Source organism: Schistosoma mansoni, chromosome 7, assembly GCF_000237925.1.
Source record: "Schistosoma mansoni strain Puerto Rico chromosome 7, complete genome".
NCBI lineage: Eukaryota > Metazoa > Platyhelminthes > Trematoda > Strigeidida > Schistosomatidae > Schistosoma > Schistosoma mansoni.
In genome coordinates this window covers 4,968,486-4,994,837 of record NC_031501.1, presented here as the reverse complement: position 1 = coordinate 4,994,837, position 26,352 = coordinate 4,968,486, and the positions used below count along the sequence as shown (strand labels likewise).

General features: G+C 31.7%; 1 protein-coding gene across 1 annotated transcript in view; it reads right to left on the bottom strand.

Annotated features, from left to right (window-relative positions):
- Positions 1 to 6,973, bottom strand: part of Smp_153000 (hypothetical protein) — a gene marked incomplete at both ends in the record, with an annotated part of 69,624 nt that extends 62,651 nt beyond the window's left edge. Inside the window, 3 exons of the mRNA XM_018798672.1 lie at positions 252 to 332; positions 513 to 1,009; positions 6,922 to 6,973. Coding sequence (XP_018653591.1) covers positions 252 to 332; positions 513 to 1,009; positions 6,922 to 6,973 — 630 coding nt within the window. The remainder of the gene's footprint in view (positions 1 to 251; positions 333 to 512; positions 1,010 to 6,921) is intronic.
- Positions 6,974 to 26,352: the final 19,379 nt, after the last annotated feature.

Sequence of the window (26,352 nt, the reverse complement as noted above, 5' to 3'; positions counted from 1 at the left end):
GGAATCGACTGGCTTTCATCCTGAGCAGTTTGCCTCGGTATTGCCATTACTTCATGAGCATCATAAGCAGAGATTGATGATGGCAAGCAATGGAGTCTACGACGAGCGTTTCGTCCTATTTGGGACTTGTTGTCTAGATCTACCCTCACCCCAGAGTTCATGTTTACTCCGGGATTCATTTTATAACGCAATAACCAAATATTCGTTTACAGCATTTTTATATTGCCTTAATTATATGTAGCTGTACTTACTAGTGTTTTATGTTCCCAGTTTCGATAAAATTCTATTAAAACATGTCGAACGTATTTACCTATAACTCCGAGTGCGATGAACTATAAGAAATATATATAAATGGATAGTGGAAGATTGCTATTTATCAGTAAAGCTGAAGTATTATCACTGGCATTAATTCTACGTCTTTAAGTGTTTTCGAAGTATGTATGACTATTTAAGGAAATTTAAACAGTAATTTAGCAACTTAGTACTTTAAATATCCATAGATATCAACATACTTCAATAATTAATGTAATAAGTTTGTTAGTGTTGAATTGATAATTCGGTAAAGGTACTATTACAAGACCGGCATGATTTACTAAGCCTGATCCAGTATAATACGTGGAAATTTTCGGAGTTGGTTCCAGACTATAAAATAATTCATGATGTATCCATAATTCCATGCATTCACCAGTTTTACCCCATTGGTTTAGTCCAATAGCCAAACGTATACGATTCAAGTTATCTAGACGACTAAAGAAAAATGATCGTCCAGGATATAATCTTGGATATGGTATCATTTCAACCCAAAAGCTCACTGGCAATAATGGAGTGTAGGATAAAGATATATTCTCTTGAACACTGTAGTTTAATTGGAGAGCTCCAATAGTACTAGAAGCTTGTAAGTTCCAGTTTTCCCATTGGTTACAATCTGATTCAGATATTATTACTGGGTTAAAGTGAAGATAATCATTGACAGGCTTGATTGAACCTAATAGGTCAATATATTTCTCAGCTGTAGTACGAAAATTGATAAAAACCAATACATATGGTTAGTCTTTGTTATAATATGTACGTATATAATTATATATAAATCACACTGGTAACCTAGAACATAATTCATTTTCATTGTAATAAATAACTGATTAAAAGTTAGTGTACTATTACCAGTACTACCAGGAAACGTTCTATCTTTTTGTATAGAATCGCGCCAAACTACTTAGTAATAAATCAGTAGACAAGATCTAGAGAATAATATCTTTACCATGTTTTTTCATGGACTTGACAGTAGAACTGCCTTGACGTTCGTAGTGAAGATTCTGATTTTGCTATTGGTTGACAGTTTTTTCGATTTCTATACGTTCTTCAACTGCAGGAATTCTGTTCTTACTTTGACATTCCTTGTCTTCACATTTGCATCAGAACATCTTCGTTTATCGATGGTGCTGAAAACGTGATCGATTTGGTTCTCTGCAGTGTGCTCCTGTGAGACTCATGTAGCTCTATGTGTGCTTTGTGGGGGAATATTGTGCCACCTATAACCATTCTGTTGAGTTCATATAGATTTCTAAATCTCTCACCATTCTCGTTCCTTTCTCCTAGTCAGTCCATGTCGTCCCATGATATCCTAATACCCGGTGTTGTCCATTCAAACTTTGGCGTTTAGACCTCTCATCAGGGTGGTCATTTCTCATCCTGAGCGCTTCTCCACGATCGAGTGAAGCCTCTCCTAAAACTGATCTTTCCCGTCGTCGTTGCTATAATTGATAAGTACATAACGTCGAATAACATTCATTGTGATCCCCTCCTACTTTGTTTTGAAGAATGCTTTGGCGATTCTGGATCCATGAGCTTACCATCTTATAAGTGCTTTATGTGCTTCTTTGAACAGAATCAGCGCAACTCTATGTGTGCGGAGCATTTTCATCTTCATGACCCGAGTACAACAACATCTGACTCGAGTCTAACATCTTCTGTCCAGCTTGGGTTCGATTGGCTTCACTTATTTCGAGAACCACAAAGTTCTACCCTCTCATTTCCTCAGCTATTTGATCAGTCCTCCCAGGTTTACAACATTGTCCAGACATTCCATGTACCTATATTAAATATTGCTGTGGACATAAGAACAGACAATGGCCTCGTGACTTTCGGAGAATCTCGGCTTTCACCATGAGACGTCATAATTTTTCTAAACGAAGATACTTTAACTCGGAGGGCAGAGTTTGAATGGTTTGAATGGTTTATTCTGGTTAGCGTTCTGTTAGGAAGGCTGTTTTCTACGGAATGGAGTTGCTGATCCCATACCCAACCCTCCTCCTTTACTCGGGCTTTCAACCTGCAGTAACCTTAGAAGGGTGACAGGAGGAGGTGTTCAAATTACTTAGTGCTAATGAATTACCAGGAACATTTATCAACATTTACATTTACGAGGATAGTGGAATACTCTCAACAAACGTTATCTGCATTCGAGCATAATGTTTTAATTTACGTAAACCTGATACTAATTTTCATAAAAAAATGAATAACAAACTGAATGCAATCCCTCCTCTCCATGTTCGTCAGTCAAGTGCTCTCATGGAGCTGAATAGCGCAAGTACACACAATCAATCCTTCTTCATTATTCATTATTATTTTCACTTGAGAATTGTGAACTGATCAACACTGTTAACTGATGCATAATCACTTGACTGAAATTACTTTGATAAACGATGGAAATATATATATGTATATATATATATATATATTACTTATACAACTATTAGTAGAAATGAAGATATAATATTTTGTTTTCCATAAATACAGGAACACATTAAATTGTACAAAAATAATTGTCCTTTATATTCATTTAACAGTGTTGCAACAAGTATGATTACTTATGAATCAACTTACGTAATGAATGAAAAGAGTCTGTTAGTGGACGTCCCATTTTAATAGGATTTGATGAATAGCATAATGATGTGTAAATTAGGTGGATAAATACCAACAATATCCATTTAAAAGTTTGTTCAAACGATAAATACTGATCGATAGTATACATATTTTCATTCAGTCGTTTACCAGTTTTTAGACAAAAATCTGAATGGACCATAAACAGAAGTACACAATGTCGGTTTCATTGGATCTGTTGAAATTCTTTCAACATTTACACAATCTGCCAAACAATAAAAAAGAGAACATTCCTTATAGTATGGGATCAAAATAATAACAGACATTGATTCATCTGTAAACTGCCATCCATATTACAGTTTCTGACTTGTTGGCAACATATTTTGTGACATAATTTTGAATAAGAACGATGGAACTTCATTACTAAGAATAAATACATGGATATTCATCATTCCTATTTGCTTTAATATTGTTTATTTACTATGTTTGTAATTTATTTTTATCGTAATACAAATAGGGACTTGTAGTTCATTCCAAGCATAGATTATTATAACAAAATTATTAGTTGTTTATTAGTTCGTTAATAGATTGTATTTCGTATTATTTGACTGGCTATAGAGAGTAATTCAACTATATCGTCTGATATTTTTCACCTATTCAATAAAATATGATGGCTTGGCTGAAGCAGTTCTAATGTTCCACAAGTACTTACTAAGGATGTAGTTAATAATATCTCTCTAATCATGATATATAACACGTATGGTTGGTGGCTCTTCTATTTTCTCATGAGTTATACAAGTGGTATCTAAGCAAATAACACAAGTTTCTTTGCACAGTTCATTGAATTTTAGAGCATAGTCAGTGTTAAGGATGGCTTCAAAATATGCGTTAATTTAGGTGTCATGAAGAACCTATATTCCAGCAGTTAATCGTAGTTACAAATAGCATGTGGTCAGAAGCATATCTACTAATGGTATTGCATATAATCATTTGGAGTTACTCAATAAAGCTCTAAATTTTTGAAGTAATAATTAAGAGTGATAAAATTGGGCTCATTAGTTGTAGAATGTGAAAATAATGATAAGTTTTACGTTAATATACTACATTTGAAATTTCAGTTCATTACGTTGAAAGATATGTGTATAGTTTATTTAGATCGGTCATTCATAATTAGGATACGACGACATCATCTCATCTTTATATTACTTAATTAATAATCATATGTACAGAATGAAGGTAAGAAGGTTATGAAAAGAATAAATCAACCTTTAAGAAATAGAAAGTTAACATAACTACCTAGTCAAAGAGGGAAAACCATTATTCACTGAACGTTCCAATGAAAAAGCAAGTCTGACTGTGTGACCATTATTCACAAAAGTTGGATTATTAACACACAACGCTCCAACCAATGCATATCAGTAGTCAGAAAGACTGCTTGGGAAATATGAGTCAATTTATATAACAAAATAACTATCATATCCAGAATACTTTACATTAAAACGTATATGATTAATTGATACCTTAAACAGATATGTATTATAGTTCATCAATCAATCTATGTAATCAAGATATAACTATCAGGCTTAATAAATAATCACCATTTCATAATGGTTATTACTGTCTCGGTTAATATCTCGTAATAACTAACGCCTAGCCTCTAGGCCACTGAGCCGGCATCCAATAGTGTTAATGTATAACTTCAACCGATTCACGAAACTGAGCGACACATTCACCATTGTCTTCAGTGAGTCACTATCTTACAACAGACCCGGTTGAACTCCACTGGTCACTGCTTCTCACTAGAACTCCAGGAAATACCCCTTGAAGCCATTAATACCGTTGGATACCGGCTCAGTGGTCTAGAGGTTAATTGTTCGCGCACGAGACTGATAGGTCCTGAGTTCGGATATCGCGGGGCGGGATCGTGGATGTGCACTGCTGAGGAGTCCCACAATAGAATGAAACAGCCGTCCAGTACTTCCAGGTTTTCCATTGTGGTCTAGCTTCAATTTGACTCATGAATTCAACTTTAAAATTAGTAAAATCTCCACAAAACCCCTTCTGATAACTATAAAAATATTTATTTGTACCCCATATTTACCCATTTGATACTTAACTGCAACTCAAGTGAATTTAAAATGAAATTTATCACTTAAAAAAAGTATAGAAACATGTCGTTGTAATGCCTATTTATTATCAGCTGTAAAATGGAATATTATTTCTACTTCATCCATTTAAATAACGATTTCTTTTATTAGAATAACACATTTTTACCCTAATTTTTTGTGAAATATCTATAATTATTTGCAAACATCTGCTATTAAACTACACTATTATAGAGAAATTATCAAATGGGAAGTAACAGAATTAAAGTTTTGAAGGGAAACCTGAAATAATCAATCCTTTTAACCGGTGATTTTGAATAGGACATATGTATATGTAGAGAGAGAGAGAGAGTAGAAGTAAGGCATAAGGATTTCTTTGGTAGTCTGTAACAGAAGTTGGGAGAACAAATAACAGTATATGAATGCAAATGTGTGCGCTAATATATTAAAGAAGTATATTTACGTCTAGTTAATCTAGTTTATTAGTCATAAAATGTTTTCGACAAAATGAGATAGAAATAATTACCTAAGATATGTTGTAAAGAACAATACGTAGACCAAAGTAATTTGAAGCAAAAACTTTTTAAAAAGTATAAATATTTGAAAAATGAGCCAACATATTGAAATCTTATCATCTTACGCCCAATATAAATAAACGATTTGTTTGTATCGCTGATAAAATGAAGGGTTTAGAAAAAAGAATCAAAGTATCCGTCTTTATTTCCATTTCTTGTATTTGACTTTTTCAGTAAGACTATCCATATGAAGTGATAGCTCCTCTAAAACTGAAGATGCAACTTGCTTGTAATTTCTAACTGGTATGAAACATTCAAGACGTGTTAATTTCATCATCTCAAGCGTGTCTTGATAACGAAACGTAAATATAAGATCTTCTGATAATCATTATTGTTATTAAATATTTATTAGTTTAGTTTTATAGTATACAAGTTTGAAATCCATGAATTCTGACATTTGCTGAGTTGACTGTCAAAATAACAAACTATACAATATTATTAGTTGATTTACGTAGTAAACTGATTGTAGTAAAATATAGTCAAAATTTAATTCAGATAAAAATGTCTATAGCTAATATACTATACAAACTAAGGAGATTATTTGAAAAAATAATGAAGATTGCATAGTTTTTAAGATTTCAAAAACAAAGCTAATCAAGCAAAGATGGATGGTGGCTAGCAGTGGAATCCAGGAAGCTCGTTTCGTCCTATTTGGGACTCGTCAGCTGGATGTACCTGCATCTCAGAGTTAATGTTCAGCTGACGAGTCCCAAATAGGACGAAACGCGCGTCCTGAATTCCACTGCTAGCCACTATTCATCTTTGCGTATAATGCTTGTGAATTAAGGCTATATCGAGGCAGACCGCATAGTATGCACATATACCAATAAGAGACTGATCAATCGCAGTACTGAACATTACTAGTAAGATTCAACCAAACAATACCAATTGAATACAAAGCTAATCAATTATGCTGCAGCTCACTCTTATGAAAGACATTTACAATCAAGGAGATCTTCTGGCTTGTGTTAATTTCGACCTGACAAATGCTTTCATTTTCAGAAACAAGATTTTCGACAAAATTTAGCATACTGAGGACTGGGAAGATATACTGTTCAGTTGAATGGGTCATGTAATGTTACGTTCCTGAGATGTGTGATTTAAGTGTAAATATTTTATTGTTGTTCTATAAAACTTCGTCAGATTTTTAAAACTAGTCCTCCCCCTCACATTAGTTTTGTGATTATTGATCGCATGTTGATATTTCTACATTCACTGGTGTATAACTACGGTCATTAACTTTACTAATTCTCTTCCAAACTATTTAGCCAACTTCCAGAGCCACTTTGGAACTTACAAGACAATTCTAGAAAACGACAAATCATGGTTTAATTTTTTCACTGAACAGTTACGGAATTTACTTCCAACTTTAACATATTTTCCAGAGACTTCTAGGAGTTCAAAGTCATCCATGATATGGTAATTTCTTTTTTTTCTGTATATAAGTTAAGTCAGTCTTTTTTCCATACTTTATACCTTACATTCACGATTTATAAGTAAGTATCTGAGGACTGGAAATGAAAAGAAAGTGGCTTGAGCTTAATTATAACTCGTTTTGGTGCTGAGACTGAAAGTGAAATTCGTACAGGTAACTTGTTCAGTAATGCTAGTTACGCCTTTTCCATCATTTGACATAATAAAAATTTAAAAATTTAAAATAAATTCATTGGTACGTAAGGCGTATAATAATAAAATTGTTATGAAGAAAGTATTCTACTGCATTTTCTGAGCAGTTAGCGTAAGTGCATTGAATTTCATTTTCTAGACTGCACTGAATAATCTCAACAAGCATATCTTGTCTGTAGGTACTTACGTTACGAATACTGAACTTAATAATTAATTCATGATTAAAACATTGGTTCAGCTGTCATACTGAATGATAATTCCCTTTTAAATTTAATAGTTGTGCTAGTACTTTCTATAAAGCAGTCCTGAATTAGAATAAAACTATTGTCTATTACTCATTAATTTTCAATGATTGTTCGATAAATTTCAGAACGTAAGGAAAACCATTATTAAACTATATCATTCACTTCTTCAAACCTTCTAATCAAAGAAAAAAAGCAACTAATTAAATAGACTTCCCTAAGTACAATATAAGAATACTGACAGTATAATTTCAAACTTTCTGGATCTTGAAAAGCATCTAACTAAACTTATCAACTTGTTGATATAAATAGAAAATGTAATAAATATTCATGTTACTTTGTACCAAACCATTTACTGTTGTTGTTACTTTTCTTTTTTTAACTAAAGTACAATCAAAATCTAGTTTTAACAGATTACATAGAGAAAATAATCAGAATAATAAAAACAATCAAAAGTTAACTAATACTTTGTTTGTAACCGGTTCAAATCCTTTGATCTTAGAATCTTTCTAGATCATCCTAATTAAAATGTAGCTTAACAACAAATTCTAATAGAATATGGAAGCTTTTGAAATTTTTATTTGTATTTTATAAAATCGATTAAAATTCCAAAAAAAAATTAGTTTCATGAGTTAATTAAACCTGCTGTTTAAACTATTTTTTCTTTCATTTTCAGTGCAATAAAGTCGAGTGAATAAACAGTATAACTTTTAGTTATTGTCTTTTTTAAGATTGGTTTAATCTAAGAAAAAATTCAATGGGCGATTTGTAAGATTAACACCGTTGGAATCCGGCTCAGTGGTCTAGAGGTAAAGCGTTCGCGCGCGACACTGATACGTCCTGGGTTCGAATCTCACGAGGCGGGATCGTGGATGCGCACTGCTGAGGAGTCCCATAATAGAACGAAACGGCCGTCCAGTGCTTCCAGGTTTTCCATGGTGGTTTAGCTTCAATTTGACTCATGATTTTAACTATAAAATTACTATAATATCCATAAAATCCCCTTCCGATAATTTTTAAGATGTTCAATAGGTTCGAATCCTGTGGGCAAGATCGTGGATGCGCCCTGCTGAGGAAGACCACAATAGAATGAAATGGTCATCCAGTGCTTCCAGGTTTTCAATGGTGGTATAACATCAACCGGTTCATGATCTCAATCAAAATAATAAAACACTAAAGTAATTAGTCTATTGGAAATTGAAGTGAAACTTAGATCTCATGAATTCAACATTGAAATTATTTAAAACAAGGAGATTAGTAAAAATAAACACTTTATTCAATCGTCAGGACTAAACATTATTATATTTTATTCCTCTTTGAAAACATATTGAACGGCAATATTTGTATAGATTAACATAATAAAAGAGATTTTCACAACGATGATTAACTCACTATTCATCTGCATCCTAAAAGCTTTTCAATTTTTTGTACTCATAACATTACGCTTTTCAGCATACACTAACTAATAAGAATTTCCTATTCGAATTTTTCACTAGTTCATACTAATATGGTCTAAGGGCTTTCTACAAAATGTACATCAGAACATTACGCGGCTAACATAAATAATATTTCGTGATAAATGAAGATGAATTTTGCAAAATGTTTTGTTCATTGCTATTACAAATCATACTCAGTAAATCATACGTCATACAAATAATCTCACTTTCTTCCTCGCTTCAATTCCTTTCATTTAACACAGTTGGAAATTATCGTAGTAATGGTGTTCGATTTGATTAGTGGAACAATCACTGATAGGATTTAAATCAGACCTAGTTACAATATCTCACAAGCTAATCATTGTTCGTTCTCATAGCATGCATCATGGAATGATTTTATTAAGCCAACTATCGGAAACCACAGAGCATTGGATAACCGTCTCGTCTCACTACAAATTTCTTCGACAGTGCTCATCCCTTGACAACACCAAAAACCTTCGGTCTCATGAAGATCAGTTGACCTCTGAACAACTGAGCCACTCTCCAGTGGTTTGCATGTTTGATTCCGATTTATTTGGGTCATTGTTTAACCACCTCTGATTGCTATCTGAGAATAATTGTCTCACACTAGACGTAAGTGATCTTCACTGGTTACGACTTCTCAATGGAAAACCTAGAATTACGTTTCAAAGTTAGTTGAAGATAAAACATCTTTCATGGCTTCCTATTTTCAGTGGTTGTTTAGCTGAGATCAGTAAGTCATGAAAACTGTGATAACTCAATAACCTCCACAAATACTTCTGTACTACTACTAATAATTGCATGCTCATCAGTGACTAACTTTACATGGTTTAGGAATCCTTAATAGTATGGGATCGTGAACAGAGTACCCGTATTTTACCAGTTAGCGTGAAGATACCTGAACTTCATCCTGTTCCAGTTCAAAGTAAGACAAATAGAACACATGAAATGTTTTCTGATTTTAAGGTGGTCCTGGATCTGGTTTCATATCGTAATTAAAAACTATTAGCTATTTATTTATTTGATTTCTTAATTTAAATAATGTCTCAAACAGGTTTAGTTCATAGTAATTTACTCATTTGTAATACTAAGTTTCAAATACTAACAGTAGATTATCATAGTTCTTATTCTGTTTATCTGTTATCTGTTCTCTCATTCTTTGTTATTTCATAGGAATTATATATTCTATTCTTTCATTATAGCAATAATAATGACATCATTAAAAGTACCAAAAAGGATAAACTTGCCCATCATAAGTACTGAATAAACATTAAAATAAAAATCAACCGAAACATATCTGCATATAAACTATCTCATTTAATAATTCAAATCATAAAATCCGATATTATTTAACAGTTCCATTGACATTTATCATTTACCAATGATAATGCACGTTGATTATGTAAATGATGTTAAGTATTGTGAAAAGGAAAGATAACAAACACGATAGTAATCGAGAATAAGTAACAATGTTCTGTTTTCTCTTTTTGAAAATCTTATTCTTAGATCTGAATCTTTTGATTTAATGGTTGTTGTTTTTTTTTCAAATATTAAACTTTACCCCAGATAGTGAACATAATGACAAGATTATTTGGAAATTGAACAAACTGTTTTGTAGTATGTTGTAGTGATGATAAAACTAATCATTGAGCTCATCGGGTATTTGTTAACAAATAAGTACTTAGTTTATAAGTTGAATTTTTTAAAGCATCAATGTTTACATAAAATCTGTTAATGTTAGTTCGCCATCGAGTGAATTAAACTCCACTGTTTAACTCATCCAAGACATGAAATCTTCATAACAACGGTAGATTAACTGAGTTCGTGACTGTCAATCTCTTAACCCCTTGAGCCAATAACGAGTAGGAAACAGAACGTTTAAGTATTAATTTTACTCGGAGTTAGTTTTATCTAATTAAGTAAATAAGTAGCATCACTGTTGAAACTATCAGATAAAATACAATGGCGTAACATCTTGAAAAGTGTTGTTTGGTTGTGATTTAGTCATTTTGGATGTATAGTTAGGTAAGATTAACATTTCGTTTAGTTGAGTGGCCGCTATTGAATTGTTTTCATACCATAAATCAAAGTGATTTGTCATAATGTAACACTTATCACACATGTATATGCTTATTTTATGAATGAGATTTTTTCACTGTGTAGCTGTTTTCTTTGTGAGGTGGGAATTAACGCCTGTTCGATCTTCGTCTGTGTGAATTAAAATTGTCACTAGGTCCCTTCCCTGTAACACTTTAACTCACTTTCTGAATCACGTGCAAATATTACTTGGATTATAAGGATTTTAAGTATTTGTATTTAATTTTTATGGTTTTGAAACGTAATTTTTTTCACTAAACTGCATCAACATATTCACAAACCCTCAGGCAATTACAGATATCTGTTTTGTAGTTACATACATAAAATATGATACTTTTTGGGCTGAATATTTCATATTTTGATGTTCTTAAGTATTTGGCACATGTTACAACCAATATAGTACGACTGGACATAAACACTTTTTTATATATTTTAAGTTAATATCAGAATTACAGATGTCTTATAGTCATTAGTTGCAATCACATTTTACCCAAAGATTGATTCAAGCAAGTGTGCAAGATTTAGGAGCCTAAAAATACCTAAGAAGCTTTATGTCAAAGGCCGAGTAACCATATTTATAAATCTTGCTTATACATGCATAGTACTAGGGTGATCCAAGCAAAAACACGCGAAATGTCAATGATTTGCATACATTAACATGTTTACACTTGCATTGCTCACTTGCTATGTGAATTTGAAACAGTATGTGATCAGTCTGGAGTTCCAGGGACACTTAATCTGTTTGAACTAGTCCGGTTTATTGTCTCCCACTTCACTAAATGTTTCTTCTGTATTCAGTTAAAGTGAGGGGACATAGGTAATATAATTAAAAGCATATAATTATATCTGTATGAGTTTTTTAATTTACTTTTGGCTTATTTTAACATGGACATACATTGCTTTAGATAACGCTTTCCAATAAGTTATGTGTAATAATATTTGATGGATGTTATGTGAGTCAGAACAATAATAATGTATCTCATTTTTCCTCTTTTTGGATGAAATCATACAAGTTTTTGAAGTTAATAAGTATTCGCTGATCTATTATAGAAATCTTACAAATTCTTACTTTCTCAATCTCTTTTGTTTTCATTTAAACGATCAGTTGAATATTTGTAAATAACTTTCAACGACCTTGATTACACTTTTAGTTATAACCTAAAGATCTTTGAAGAAATGTAAGCTTTGTTAATGAATGCTGGTAAAAACCATTTACAGACAACTACAGTGTAGTGTTATATCTAAACAAATAATTAAAAAACCAAACAAACTACACTTTATAATTGTTCCAAATGTTGAACACTTTCCGTATTTAACATTTTCATGTTGTACGTCATTATATACATATATCAGCTGATTCTCTTTTTCTGATCAGATGTCAATTATTAGTTTATTTCTGATAGTCAATCATTCATTTTATGTTCATCCGATTGATATAAATACTTGAAAGGGGTTTTCAACTATATTTCATTGAATGTTAATTTTTTTTCACAATTAGAAACTTTTCAATCAAGTTCTTTACAGTTACCACAAATGTTAAGGTCAAAGTGGTAAGTCCTATCAACAACAACAAAAAAGTTAAATGAAGAAAATGAGTACTTTTGGTTAATTGTGTTACTTTTTTTTGTTTTCCCAATAATCTCTAACTGTTTACTATACACAATATATGATCGAATAAGATAAAACAATAATAATAATAATGTTGATTTTCCTATTATCACTTTTTCGTCTACATCTCCCCCCCCTTTACTTGTAATTTTCTTTTTTGAAAAAAAACACAATTTCATCTCGATTAAATAATTTGCAAAGAGAACAGGTTTTTAATGTACCATTACTTACGTTCTATCATTTACGTAACTTTTAATGGAGATATATGAGTATTTTATATATAAGAAAAAAACTGTAAAATGAAAAAAGGAATCACTGAAAAACAGATATATAATTATTATGCATTTTCTTAACTCGGATACTATTGGAATAATACTGGGTTAAAGTAATAACCTATTTAATTATTATTATTATTATTATTATTATTATTATTTAAAATAGGGAAGACTAATTTTTGGACGTACTTTACATTGTAAATAATGAATAAACAGTTTACATATTTTAATAGAAAAATTATTCTCGATGATTATTTATTGGTGCATAATTTAGTTTTGAACATAAATGTTTAATGTTTAAATAAACATTACTATTTTTGGGTAGTAAACAACATTTTAATCACTACGGAAGGTGATTAGATAAATATTGTATTCTTATAGAACTGAGTCTTGGTTATATTAGTTATGAAGAAGTTTATTTCGATTTTTCTTTAAAGATGTATTACACTGGAAAAGGAGAACAGAGATCCATAAATCATGTTAGAAACAAGATTTTTGTTGTATACCTTCTAATAAGAAACACAGATAGGAGTCTGTGAAATTAAATTATCAAAGTGTGAATCAACAAATTACATACTAGTAGAACAAAAAATGATATTAACAATTTAAGCTCTAAGAAATAAGTAATTAGTTGTAGAATAAAAGGTATCACTTAAAAGTGATCCAACTCAAATACCTACAGGATATACTCTGTTTGAGTTCTATAAATTCACAAAGATACACTCTATACCAATCATTTAAATTTAATTAAGAAAATTTGACAACGTTACTTATAAATTCTGTATAGAAGTGACTAAGAAAAAACAAAACAGAAGTTCAGTACTCCATGTTTTTTGGCATTTCTTCTTCTGACTTTAACTGCTTTCATATGATGACAGATGTTCCTACTTACATAAAAAACTTTCGGTGAATATTTAAGGGCTTAAACAAAATAGTTGATAGACCTCTCTTAATTATGTATACATATATAATCTTTTACCGACAAATACTTATATTTGTTAAAGTCTTGCATAAATTAATCTAATACTTGTACTCCCTTATTATTATTGCCTCACTATCACTATTAATGATTTCATTTATCATTTGATTAGTTGATTGTCTTCGCAATTCGCTGATTTATTTGCTTACTATTTTACTAGTCTATCAGTCGCTCAAACGCAAAGTAGTACCTGGTGTGTTTGTAAATCAATTCAAATTATCATGCCGCATTAGTACAGTGTGATAAAATCTCTATGTTGAATCCCAAAGTAATAGAATCAGTAACATTATAAGTGCTAATAGAAAAGACTAGGCACAGAGGATACGATTCAACGAAATATAAATTGATGCAATAAAAATATTACGTAGAATTTAGAAACTTGTGATCTAAACGAAGACAAAAAGTGGATGGATCTGGTCCATTGCCGAAGATAGATCTTCGCGCCTAACTTCTTATCTACAGTGCTTTTTTTCAAATGATATTAGCTAAATAGAATGGCAGTCTATTTAGCTCAATATAACAAAATTTATTTATTGTTACTAATTCGCTTGTTAATGCACATGCACATTACAATACGATCATATTGTTTTGTATAGAATAGTCATCGTTTATTGTATGAAAATCTGGAAAGATACTTTTCAAAATCAGACTTAGTAACAACTTGTAGTTCATATGTTTATTTTCAGTCATTATGCTATATCGAATGACAGTCATCTATTGCTATCAGTGATGATTGTCCGGTGCTCCCTGGGTTTTTTTCAGAATACAGTCTGTGGTATAAACTATCTACAAATGGAATAATGCATAAAAGACTTTCATTTCTATACTCCTAATATTGTTTAATTAACTCCATTCTCTAGAAAAATAATTAAACAAAAATTATCACCATCATAGTTTAATAAAACTTATGATATAACACAGATGTCAATTTGTAATTGACCAAAAAACGCTAAATCAGTTACAGTTACTTGTCTACTGAATGGTTTATTATTCATAATGAAGGTTCATTAGAGAGAGATAACCTTTAAAAATAAATTTGGAATGAACATGGCAACTATTTAACAAGACTGTTTCACTAAGTGAAGAAAAGAAGAATTTAATGTTCTATCTTGTTATTAAATGATAGTAGTCACATTGTAAGGATCATAAAGCTGAAACAAAATACTTTATAACATTTATTTTAATATTTCTAATTCTATTTACTTGTACGTTTCATTATTGGATCTGATAAATGTGCATCTCAACAAGTTTATTCTTATTAGAAGAGAAATTCACAATTCATTTTTCCCAACCTTGATCGGTTTGCAATAAAAATTAAAAAAATATTAAAACAATTAGTTGACTAAACAAATAATAAATTGATAATAAATTTGTTGAAAAGAGATCCCTTTGCTGAACTTCGTGTTTTCAATTTTAATGTTTAAATGGGAATTATATGCCAATTGAAGAAAAGCAAGGACCATATGACGATGAAGGAACTCAATGGGTTCTTACGCTACACCATCAAGCTTGCGCTAGTGAAATGTGAGATCGATTTTCTCGAAAGCTGTATCGAAAGTAATGATTATCCTAAACTCTTCTGGAAGACACTAAGACGAAATCACATTCATCCCAATGCAAAAACTCTCAAACATCATGCACTCAATTGTATCGATGCTATTAAATCTCGAATAGTTGAATTAGATTGCAACATATCTCTAAGAAGTCACTCATTGTTTGAACTGTCGTTAGATGAACGTGAACAATTTGAGGATTATGTTACTGATGTTACTGGAAAACTGTCACAAAAAGCTAAACGTAAACACTTAGAAACATTGCAACACGTAGACGTGATTAAGAAGTTTCCAGAACATCCCGAAAATTAGGTATTTAATCATTCTTCTATTAAACTTTCGCTTATCCAAATGCAGGCCTAATCATTGGGTCCCAAATTCTGTAATAGCACCTCCAAAACCAGTAGACCATATACACAAATACAATTCGAAAATCTATCAAATCAAACTCATGATCTTGTGCCGACATCCCGACAAAATCTTCAGCATTTTAAATCCATATTACTGGACTGTAGTCATGGATATGTTAATATACAATGTAGTAAGAATAACTTATTAATTAAGAACCATTTGGATGACATATGCTCCTGAAAAGAAATAAGGATTTAATCTTAAGTAAACCTGACAATGAAGCTGGTGTAGTACTACTTGACCGTCAAGAATATTTGGATAAAATGAGTTTAATCCTAGAAGATGTCACTAAATTCTCCAAACCTAAAGGAGAAGTTGGCGAAACACTGCAGATCGAAAAACATCTAACGGATGTTGTTAAAAATCTTAAAAATAAGGGGATAATGACCCAGGATTTATATGATCACATACTCCCAACGAGTTCAGTCATCTCACGCTTATATGGACTACCGAAAGTACATAAAGCTGGTTTACCATTACGACCTATTTTGGATATATCGAGTTCACCATACCACCGAATCGCCCAATGGTTAGCTGAAAAATTGGAACTAGTTAGAAGGCAAGTATCTAAATATTCTATTCATGATACTTTTCAATTTATTGATCGTATTAAGGACGTTAATACCTCCGGAAAACACATGTTCTCGCTTGATGTTAATTCTTTATTCACTAGTGTACCGTTAAAGAAACGATATGTTATATTTGTGAGTATATTAACTCTAATAACATAGATCTAGGTATTCCAACTGAACACTTCAAAGAATTATTGGTACGTTGTACCTTTAATATCCAGTTCAGTTTTAACAATGAAACAAATAGATAAAGAGATGGGATTGTAATGAGGTCTCCATTAGGTCCAATTCTAGCAGACTGTTTCATGGAAAAACTAGAAAACGACAAACTCAGTTCAATGATCAATCGATTCAACCTATACGTAAGATACATGGACGACACATTTGTCGTTTGTGACGATAATATCCTTTAATTCATGCCACCCTTCCATAGACTTCACGTTAGAAAGGGAGCGAGACCAATCAATCCCTTTTCTCGATGTACGTCTGGTGAGAGGAAGTAATGGTTTTTTTTAGAAAGATCCATCTTTAGAAAACAAACATGGAATGGCCAACTAACCAACTTCCATAGCTTGGTTCCGTTAAGTAGAAAGAGAAACCTGATTCATTCTTTATGTTATCGTATACATCGGATATGTAGTACGGAATGCATTAACGAAGAACTCGCGTTCCTCAAGAAAACTTTGATGAAAAATGGCTACCCAGACAGGTTCATAGAGAAGAATATGAATAGAAGTAGCTTAGACAAGAAACCTAGTTGTTCCGTCCCAAAGAAAAACCTTTATATAAGTCTGGAATTTAAAGGCGATCGAACATCAGACGTAATCAAAAAATCGTTTAACAAAAACGATTAAAAGGACTTTTAATGCTGCCAAACTGCGAATAACCTTCACTAGTAAGAACTTATTTTCTCTATCCATAGAAGATAAGCTTCTATGTGCATCTACCAGTTCACCTGCTCTTGTGGAGGTATATCGGCCGTAACCAGCGCTCGCTTTCAACTCGGATACAAGAACATCTCCCAGTTTGGTTCAACAAGGGTGAAAGGAAAGCAGTTAGGAGTTCTATACTTGAACATCTAATCGACTGTGATCATTCTACGGATCCACAGTCTAACTTTAAGGTTGTTTATATGATCCATTCAAATCTACCTAGATTTTTTCGTATCCAACTCCTAAAAATAGCCAAAGCTCTTACCATCTAGGAGCTTAAATCAGAACTATGCGTACAAAAGAAGTACGTCTTATCATTATCGCTACCATGGCCTTAATATTATTATTATCATTTTATTATTATTATTACTCCATTTCCCCTTTACTTATGTCCTATATTCTCATTATTTCATTCACGAATAATCATCACATCACCTTATTTATTTTTACACCTCTATGACCTTTAATTATTGTAACACACAAACATTTTATTCATTTTAATCATCTTATTATATTCACTAAATCTATCGTTATTGCTCGTATTACGTAATCTAGTATTATAATCTTTCTATTACGTCATCTTGGTTATTAGTGTTCACAATAGTAGTACTTTAACAAAACATTTTCAGGCTTCAGTTCATGGATTGCCAATGCCTCAGCAGTGCATAAAATATTGATTTGACCACCCCCCACACATTTTCATATATATACGGTTGAACAGCTTGATATTAAATTCGTTGAAAAGAGATCCGTTCGCTGAACTTCGTGTTTTTAAATAGTTTACAACCAAGTTTCTTTTAAATTCACTTGGTGTTGTTTACTTGTATCTTCCCATCGCTATTTAGGACTGTGATTGACCAGTCTCTTGTTGGCATATGTGCATCCTGTGCGGACTGCCTCGATATTGTCTGAAGTCACAAGCTTTATAAGCAAAGATGAATAGTGACTAGCAGTGGAATTCAGGACGCGCGTTTCGTCCTATTTGGGACTCATCAGTTAGTTTCTTTTATGTTCATCTGAACTTGATCTCTGAAATCCTACTATACATTCAAAGATGTTAGAAATTACAGTTTAAAAAGTATACTCTCATTTAGTTCTTTTAATGTTATGTATTTTTTCAACAAAAAGAACAAACTAGTCTCTTATTTATGATCAGAAAACTCTAGAAATCTATTCCATAATTGTATATAACTTCTTAGCAGTACACATCCACTATTTCTGCAAAGATCAAACACAGGACTTTCAGATCTCATTGAAAGACATTACTCACAGACCACTGAATTGACATCAAATGGTCTGAATTTTCATGTCCGAATGTTCATGTAAATGTATTCAAATTAGTGTATTAAATCATATACATAAGTAGCAAATTCACCCAATAGTAATGGTGCCGTACGGTGAATGGTCATGCGGGAAATTATTAATTTCATTAAGCTTACTTGACCCCTTTGATCTCGAAAATGATTATTATTAGCTAAAAAGCCATTGTACTCTGCATTAATACTTACCAACAAATACATAGATATCAATCGTAACTGTTTATTCATGCATTTTGTGTGCTATTCTTTTTCTAATCACGATTGGTTATAATTTCTCTTTTTATGACCCAGCTACTCTTATTGTTTAGTATTCTTGGACACTACTTCACTCGACAAGTCCGCAAGTCAGAATACGGTTGAACAGGAACGAAATTATATTCCAAATAACAAGGGTAGGTAGGAATAGGAATAACAGTAAAAGAAACGTTAGTCTTCTCCAGGTATCCACTAGCGCTGATTGGATAAGAAATAGCCAGCCAACGTATCCCAAGATAATCCCGCACGGAACGTGCTTTAATTCAATCTATATCCTGCTAACACGATGCCGGTCACGTTCCGAACATTTATATAAACTTCACAAAGTAAGGTACGTTAAACAATTGTTGGTAATTATATTAATAATGGTAATTTTTGGCTATGTACAGCTGATGAGAGACCGTAAGAAAGGGTGGATTCATTTTATTTTGCAAATCTTGTTCTTACTCTATTTATATACTAATATCAAGAGTTTTACTGGTTGTATAATGCATTTAGGTACCAGCTATTTTATAAATTCGAAAGGGAATGAAACAGATATAAAGTACTGGTTGACCAACTGCCAGTTGTCGACGAATGTAATGTACGAATCATTTGTTGATGGATGGATATGTACTGCGGAATTATGTTAAAGATTATTCCTAATTCGTAAGTAGCATAAAGAGAAAATACAACAGAATAACTTGTTCTTTCCCAAGTTGATTACTTCTAGATTATATTTGATTACTTGTCTCCAAGAAATCACTAGACCTCGAAGTCTATTAATAGCTGTTGGTAACACCGTAACTCGCCAACCTCAGATCCAAAGCTCATTTTTACGAATTGTGTTTAGTTGTTATGAACATCATGTTGTGCTTGATATTTCTATCCGAAAAAATGTTATTACTTTGTCAAGTTACAGATGTTTATCATACATTTATGTTAAAACCGTTAAACTAAGATAATCAATGCAATTCAGCTCATATTGCACACACATTATTTTCTTCTCTTTAGGTTTATAAATGTACTAAACAGTTCATCTGAAGATTTTTATTCACAAACGATTCAATAAAAATATGATAACTGCTTATCAGCCATAGCAAATGAATAACATAAAAGGGATTTGAACTTACATTAGGGGGAACTATTCATTTATCCTTTAAACCATTTGAATAATAATGATTTCATTTTCATTACTGTATCATTTATTAAGTGATAATAAAATAAAATTATCCAGATCATGAAAAAACATACAAGGTTATTTGCGACTAAACCTTTTGACTACTATCAGATTATAAATAGTATATGTATAGCAAATATGCTACCATTTCATACTAACCCGTTCGTAGATAGTATTTACCCGTTGAATTGAAGTCTATAAATTTGTTCACTTACAGAAGCTACAAATTCCTCTATTTTTGGTTACTTTCAAAATAAGATGCTTTTTGATAACCAATAAACAGATTGCATGAATTTTAAAATGCGCATAACTGATTTTCATGGAAACGGTATAATTTAAAATTTAAATCTTATTTCTCAAGTTAAATAAAATGCTTTTCTTATATTCTTTGTTAGATTGATATCAAAGCCAGATTTTGAAAGAATGATGAAATGTGTTGCTAGCTAACTGGAACTTAGTTTTCTTCTTTGATATGTGGTAGTGAAAATTGGGCAATTTTTCATTCCATAAATATACCAATAATGAAACCAGTAAATATATATATATATAAATTCGTTTGTAAGCCAATAAACGTACAGGTCAAAATATAGATTGTTTGTTTAAATAGATTTGGCGATTGTTTCTGGACTAACAACATCCTGTGACATAGTCAAAGAGCGTTCAGTGATGTGATCACTTTATAAAAAGGAGAAGTAGCACTTTATAGTAGTTTTGTTTAATTTATTTCCAATAACAGAATTACTATAAGTGTACTGTCACTATTATATGTTTACTATATGACTGTTACTATGTACGATCATATCTGATTGTTGACTAATAAATAGATTCAAATGAACATAGACGAAAGAGAATATTCTTGCGAAATCTGGGGTCCTTGGGTACTTTATAAACATTGATATTATTATTAGTTCAGTGGTTATATCTGTAATTCAAATACATACATACGTACATTCGTGAAGTGATTCTGAAACCCACAAGGAACATCGTTTCCCTCACAGTTGTAGGTATTGCTTACTGACAAGTGTAAATGAGCAAGTAACCTAGTTTCTCTGATTATTACCTCCAACAATCTAACATCTCAACACATACATTTATTTGTAGCATATATCATGAAATATTTTTAGTTAGGATATCAACCAAGGTCTGTTACATATTCGGATGGGTCACGCAAACAACCATCCATAACCCAGGGTGAGATTGAACCGTGGAACACCAGGTATGATGGTGAGTGTGTTAACTTCAAATCACTGAATCAGCATACAGTGATTCACACATGTAAGTTTACACTAAATAACTTGCACTAATCTTCTAACATATACAAATGTAGAAAAACTTTTCTCATTCAAAACACTACATAGATCATACATTTGATTTGTAGTGAATAATATTAAGATATTATCACTGCAAAACCTTCAGGAATAATGTTTTATCAAAAATAAGTCGACATACAAAAAGGGGTCAATTGATCAGACACGGAAAATTAATAAAAGGAGTAGTAATGATAATAACTTTTATTGATATAGACCATTGGACAGATACGCGTCGAATCAATTTTCCACACTACATCAAAGTGAGATTAAGTTATCGAAACAAATTCTCGAGTGGTAATAGAATAATAGTAGTAATAGTATCAGTGCAATACAACAGATTATGTGTATAAACAATATCATTCGAGAAAAAATAATGAACTCAAGGAATAAAATAATTATAGGATAGTTTAAAATTGAAGATCTTATAGAAGACGTCGAGTGGGTGCACCTTTGACAATAAAAGATACCCTAAGTCATATCAACCAAAATATCTAGCCATTAGTTATAATGATCGTGTGAACACTAACCAGATAGTGTTATCAATCACTATAGAGGGATGAGATTTTAGCTTACTAGATTTTATTACTACTCTATGGCTTACAGTATTCACCAAGCTTATATATTAATTATTCTGTTAAGCTTATTTTCAGTGAACTAGAATTGGAAACATTCTTGGAGAGCATGTTGGAAAATTTTTTGAATAGGATTATTTTTTAGTATGTGAATAGTAGAATGTCAAAAGTACAAAAACTTTATATATTCTCAGTGTATGTGTGAAGTTGAATAAGGTAAATGAAAAATTATCAAAGATATAAAAAAGTATTTCATAGATGCTTAGCCTTAGAATCTAATAATTCAGGAAATACTAATCCCTTAACACCATTTTGTTGATGCGATGGTGAATGTATCTTCAAAACAGTGTATGACCAGTCTCGAATCATGATTAAATAAATTTCATTACACAGCTTTACTCTACGACACAGGAAAGGTCAATTTATTGAGTAACATGTGAGACAGCTATTCAATTATTATTAATTAATATCTGTTATTGTAATTCTTTCCATCATCAATGCCAATTGTTTCACATTATGTATTAACTTAACGTTACGCTTTAATACGTATATTGTTGTAAGCAGCTGATAAGAAAGCACGAAATAAGATGAATCCATATTATTATGCCTCAGTTGCTGTTCTGGCTTTTATCAAATTCCTAAAGGGTACCAATTGCATGAAATTCAATTTTTAATCTAACGTTTACTCATGCTTGTTAGAAATCTATTTTTAATGCTTATTACTGGCCGATCGGCAGGTTTCAGTGAATCTCTTGTTATGGCTTGAGACCGCTGATTGATATCAGGAGTTAAGGTCACCAATCGTAATCCAATTCTGAAATTTTCCTCTTCCTGGGCTTACCAATTACACGTCTGACTTGCACTGTTAACCTTGGTCCGACGCAAGATAGATCCCTATTGGCTCATTATGCTCAAGCCTTTCTAGACCCCTTGCCGTAACTCCAAGGTGAAGTCAGTAGTTAGCTTATATCATTATGCTTAACTCAGTAATGGCTCAGGACCTATACAATAAAATCCAGTAAGATTCTGACTAAACATCATCATTATTAAGAAAGTACATTAACGGCATAATTACGCCATAGGTGGGAGTGAACTGAGTAATTGGTCCTCAATAAATTAACAGTAACCAAAGGAAGTTACAAAACACAACAACAGTTTATGCATCATGGAAAAGCTTGCAAGCAGATGAATACAAAAGTACAATAATTCAAGTATTTATTACTTAAAAACAAATATATCAATAATAAATTCAGTTAAGGCAGTCCCGAAAATTCAACTTCGCAATATTCATCCCATTATAATATTCTTTTTAAAAATTTCAAGTGAATAACATGGGGAAAAGCTACGCATCTAATTAATACTAAAGGTCGTGATGTTTAACTCAGTGTTAGAAACAGAAGGTCCTAGTTTCACCCCCGTGAACAGTATACTGGGTAAACAGTAAATTATGAGATAAGACAGAATAATTGTTTGAAGGATGTTATCATTCAGTAATGTCCAACTTTACATCATACGAATCCTTTAATCCACCATTGTAAAAAAAGAAACTCATCATCATTATTAATTAGTTATTAATTTCAGAAACAACAGATAGAAAGCTTCTTCAAGTCAACTAATCACTATATGATGACATTAACGGGTATAATCTGTGAAATATCGCTAAAATGATCTCATATTTATAGTCTGAATATATAATCGTAGATAATTTATACAACAGTTTTCTCATAACTGCCATATTCAGCTAATATCACCTTGTTATACTGCAAGCTAATGCTAAATTAAAAAACAATATTGAATGTTCCAGATTAATTAACCTTTAATCAATATTAAAGTACATATAAGACTTAAATAATCATTTAGGTGTACAACCTTTCATTTAATTATTATGATGATGCCTTGAAATATTCTGAGCCTAAAGATCATATGACTTCAGTTTGATTCACATAAGTGCAGATAGATAAAATTATCATGATTATAAAGACAGGTGGTTTCAAATAAAGATCAAATGATTATACATACATATATGATATCCTGAAATCTGTTAGTTAACATGCTAGTTATGTATATCTTATTTCAATAAACTACAATGGAATGAAATTAGCAAGAACATTATCAGAAGTCATTGTCAACTAGACGACAACTTCTTACTAAGCTGAATTAATTCAATGAGTAATTTAGATTCGTCATGAAACTGAATTAAGATCCTTACTTTCAGCAAACAGATTACATTTGTTCCTCGTGTTAATATAAAATGTTTAAATATTCATCATTTCAAGGCAGTTGCTGAGATGATCAACTTTATTAGACTTCCGAATAAACTGCCTCGATTACGTAATACTAGTGGTAGAATTAGCATGAGTTATCCAGTCATGGGCGACGTCATCATCATGATGTAATTCAATTCTTCATATTCCATTTTCTGTTTAAAGGTATTTAAATTTATTTGACGTGGTTGGGTTTGCTAGATATTTGACCACTAATTTTTTGGTTTTACCTAGAATATAATATTTTAGCTATATTTAACCTACAATACTCGAAGGTTTCAGAAGGTTGTCAGAATTATGTGATATATTTTGATCAATCTTTACTGACATATAAGCATCGAATGCGGATTAACTATCTGGTTTCAGTGGGACAGGTGATAACACATTATTGTTTGAAGTGGAAGGTATGGCGTTCCAGTTCCAATAAGAACATCACACAAATCCAAGTAAATCAAAGTGAAAATTTCAAAAAAGCACGAAATACATGACTCGAACTCCCCTATCAGCTGTAATCCATGTATTTTAAAAAGCTATAACTTCCATCCAACCCAGACCTAAATCAACAGCCTTCAAATACTTGTAATCAGAAAGTAACCAATGCTAGCAAAGGTCTTGGATTTCTTTCAACTTCAATAATCGTTCTCATATAATATCGAATAATGTTGTCGTCAATACTCCAACTGAATGCTAACTTATTAACTGAACGTTTATGTATCTTAATTAAAAACGGAAGGAAAACAATACTCACTTTGGTTGACAAATGAGGTAGAGGATAATATTATTACATAGTTTGTTACCTTCAAAAGTTAAATAAATAGTATTCCACAATCGTAACCTGTGAAGTAAACAGATCAACACTTGCTTTTTACTTAAATATACCTCGCTCAGTTGGTACTTTTGGTTCAAAATTTTAAAATTGACCAATCATAATGAGAATTGAATTATTATGCACGTAGAATTTGTTAATTTGATTGGTCAAATTGTTTTATAGACAAAAAACAGCTGTAAAAAGCCGTAATGAGTGGTGGATGGCATATGGATGGCTTATGAAATTATTCTTACAATATCTATGCTTATGGAGTATTTAAGACAAAGTGAGATATATGGTGGGAGTATCATAAAGTTTTAATCATTATAGCAACGTTAATGAGTGACTTGAAAATAAACTATTTGTAGGTATTTATAAATTGTAAGTCTTTTATCATTACAGAAAGACTCCATTGGAGAAGCATTGGAAACCAGGGAATACTGGACTGGTGCTTTTTCGCAGGTTAGGATTTCTCGGTGATGCACATATACTACTCCTTATGGGATTGGAATGATGACTTCCTACATTCCTAACATCTACGATAACTTTAGATTACTAAGCTGCATATCAGTGATCTACAATTCCGATTTTATTCAACTAGTGACATCAAAAGAAAATAATCCTTATTTTTCCATGATACTCACCTGATTCCTGATATGGTTAATAGTCATTAACTTCAAGACGATTGATTTGTACAATATTACTTTGCTAGTGTCTTCGTTTGCTATATCTTTTACATTGTTATGACTATGTATGAAATAACCCAAAAGAGAAATGACCTACAAAATTTAGCAGTTGGCGCTGTCGAAGTAAAGGGTTATACATTTAAGGTGAACACTGGTTGAGAACGTTCTACAGTGATCTGTTTAGCGAGACCGGTAATGAATTGAATAATATTACTAATTTTTAACTATTCATATCATTTAATTGTATATACCTATGTCTGGCAACATTTAGAAAACTGTGTGAGAACTGAATTCACGAATTCTGGAAGTTAGCATTTATAAAGTATTTATGAACTTTGACAAGGAGTAATGTGTATGTTGTCTCATCTAAAATGGAATAAATATGACTCGAACCAAGAGACAGAAAGAAAACACTGAATGCAGATGAAAATATTTGTGAGAATGATTTATAGGAAAAAGTTAAATAGATCCAACTGAGTGGCTTTTGACACTAACTTATCAATAAGATACTGTATGAACATAAGTAACGAATATCGCAAGGTTAAACTGATATTACTACCATAAATAAGTGATCTACGAAACCACTTCCCCATAACTTGAGTCAATATATTTTCTGATCAACCTGAAGAATCATTGTGCCCAATTTTATAGTAAGTACAATGTCTGT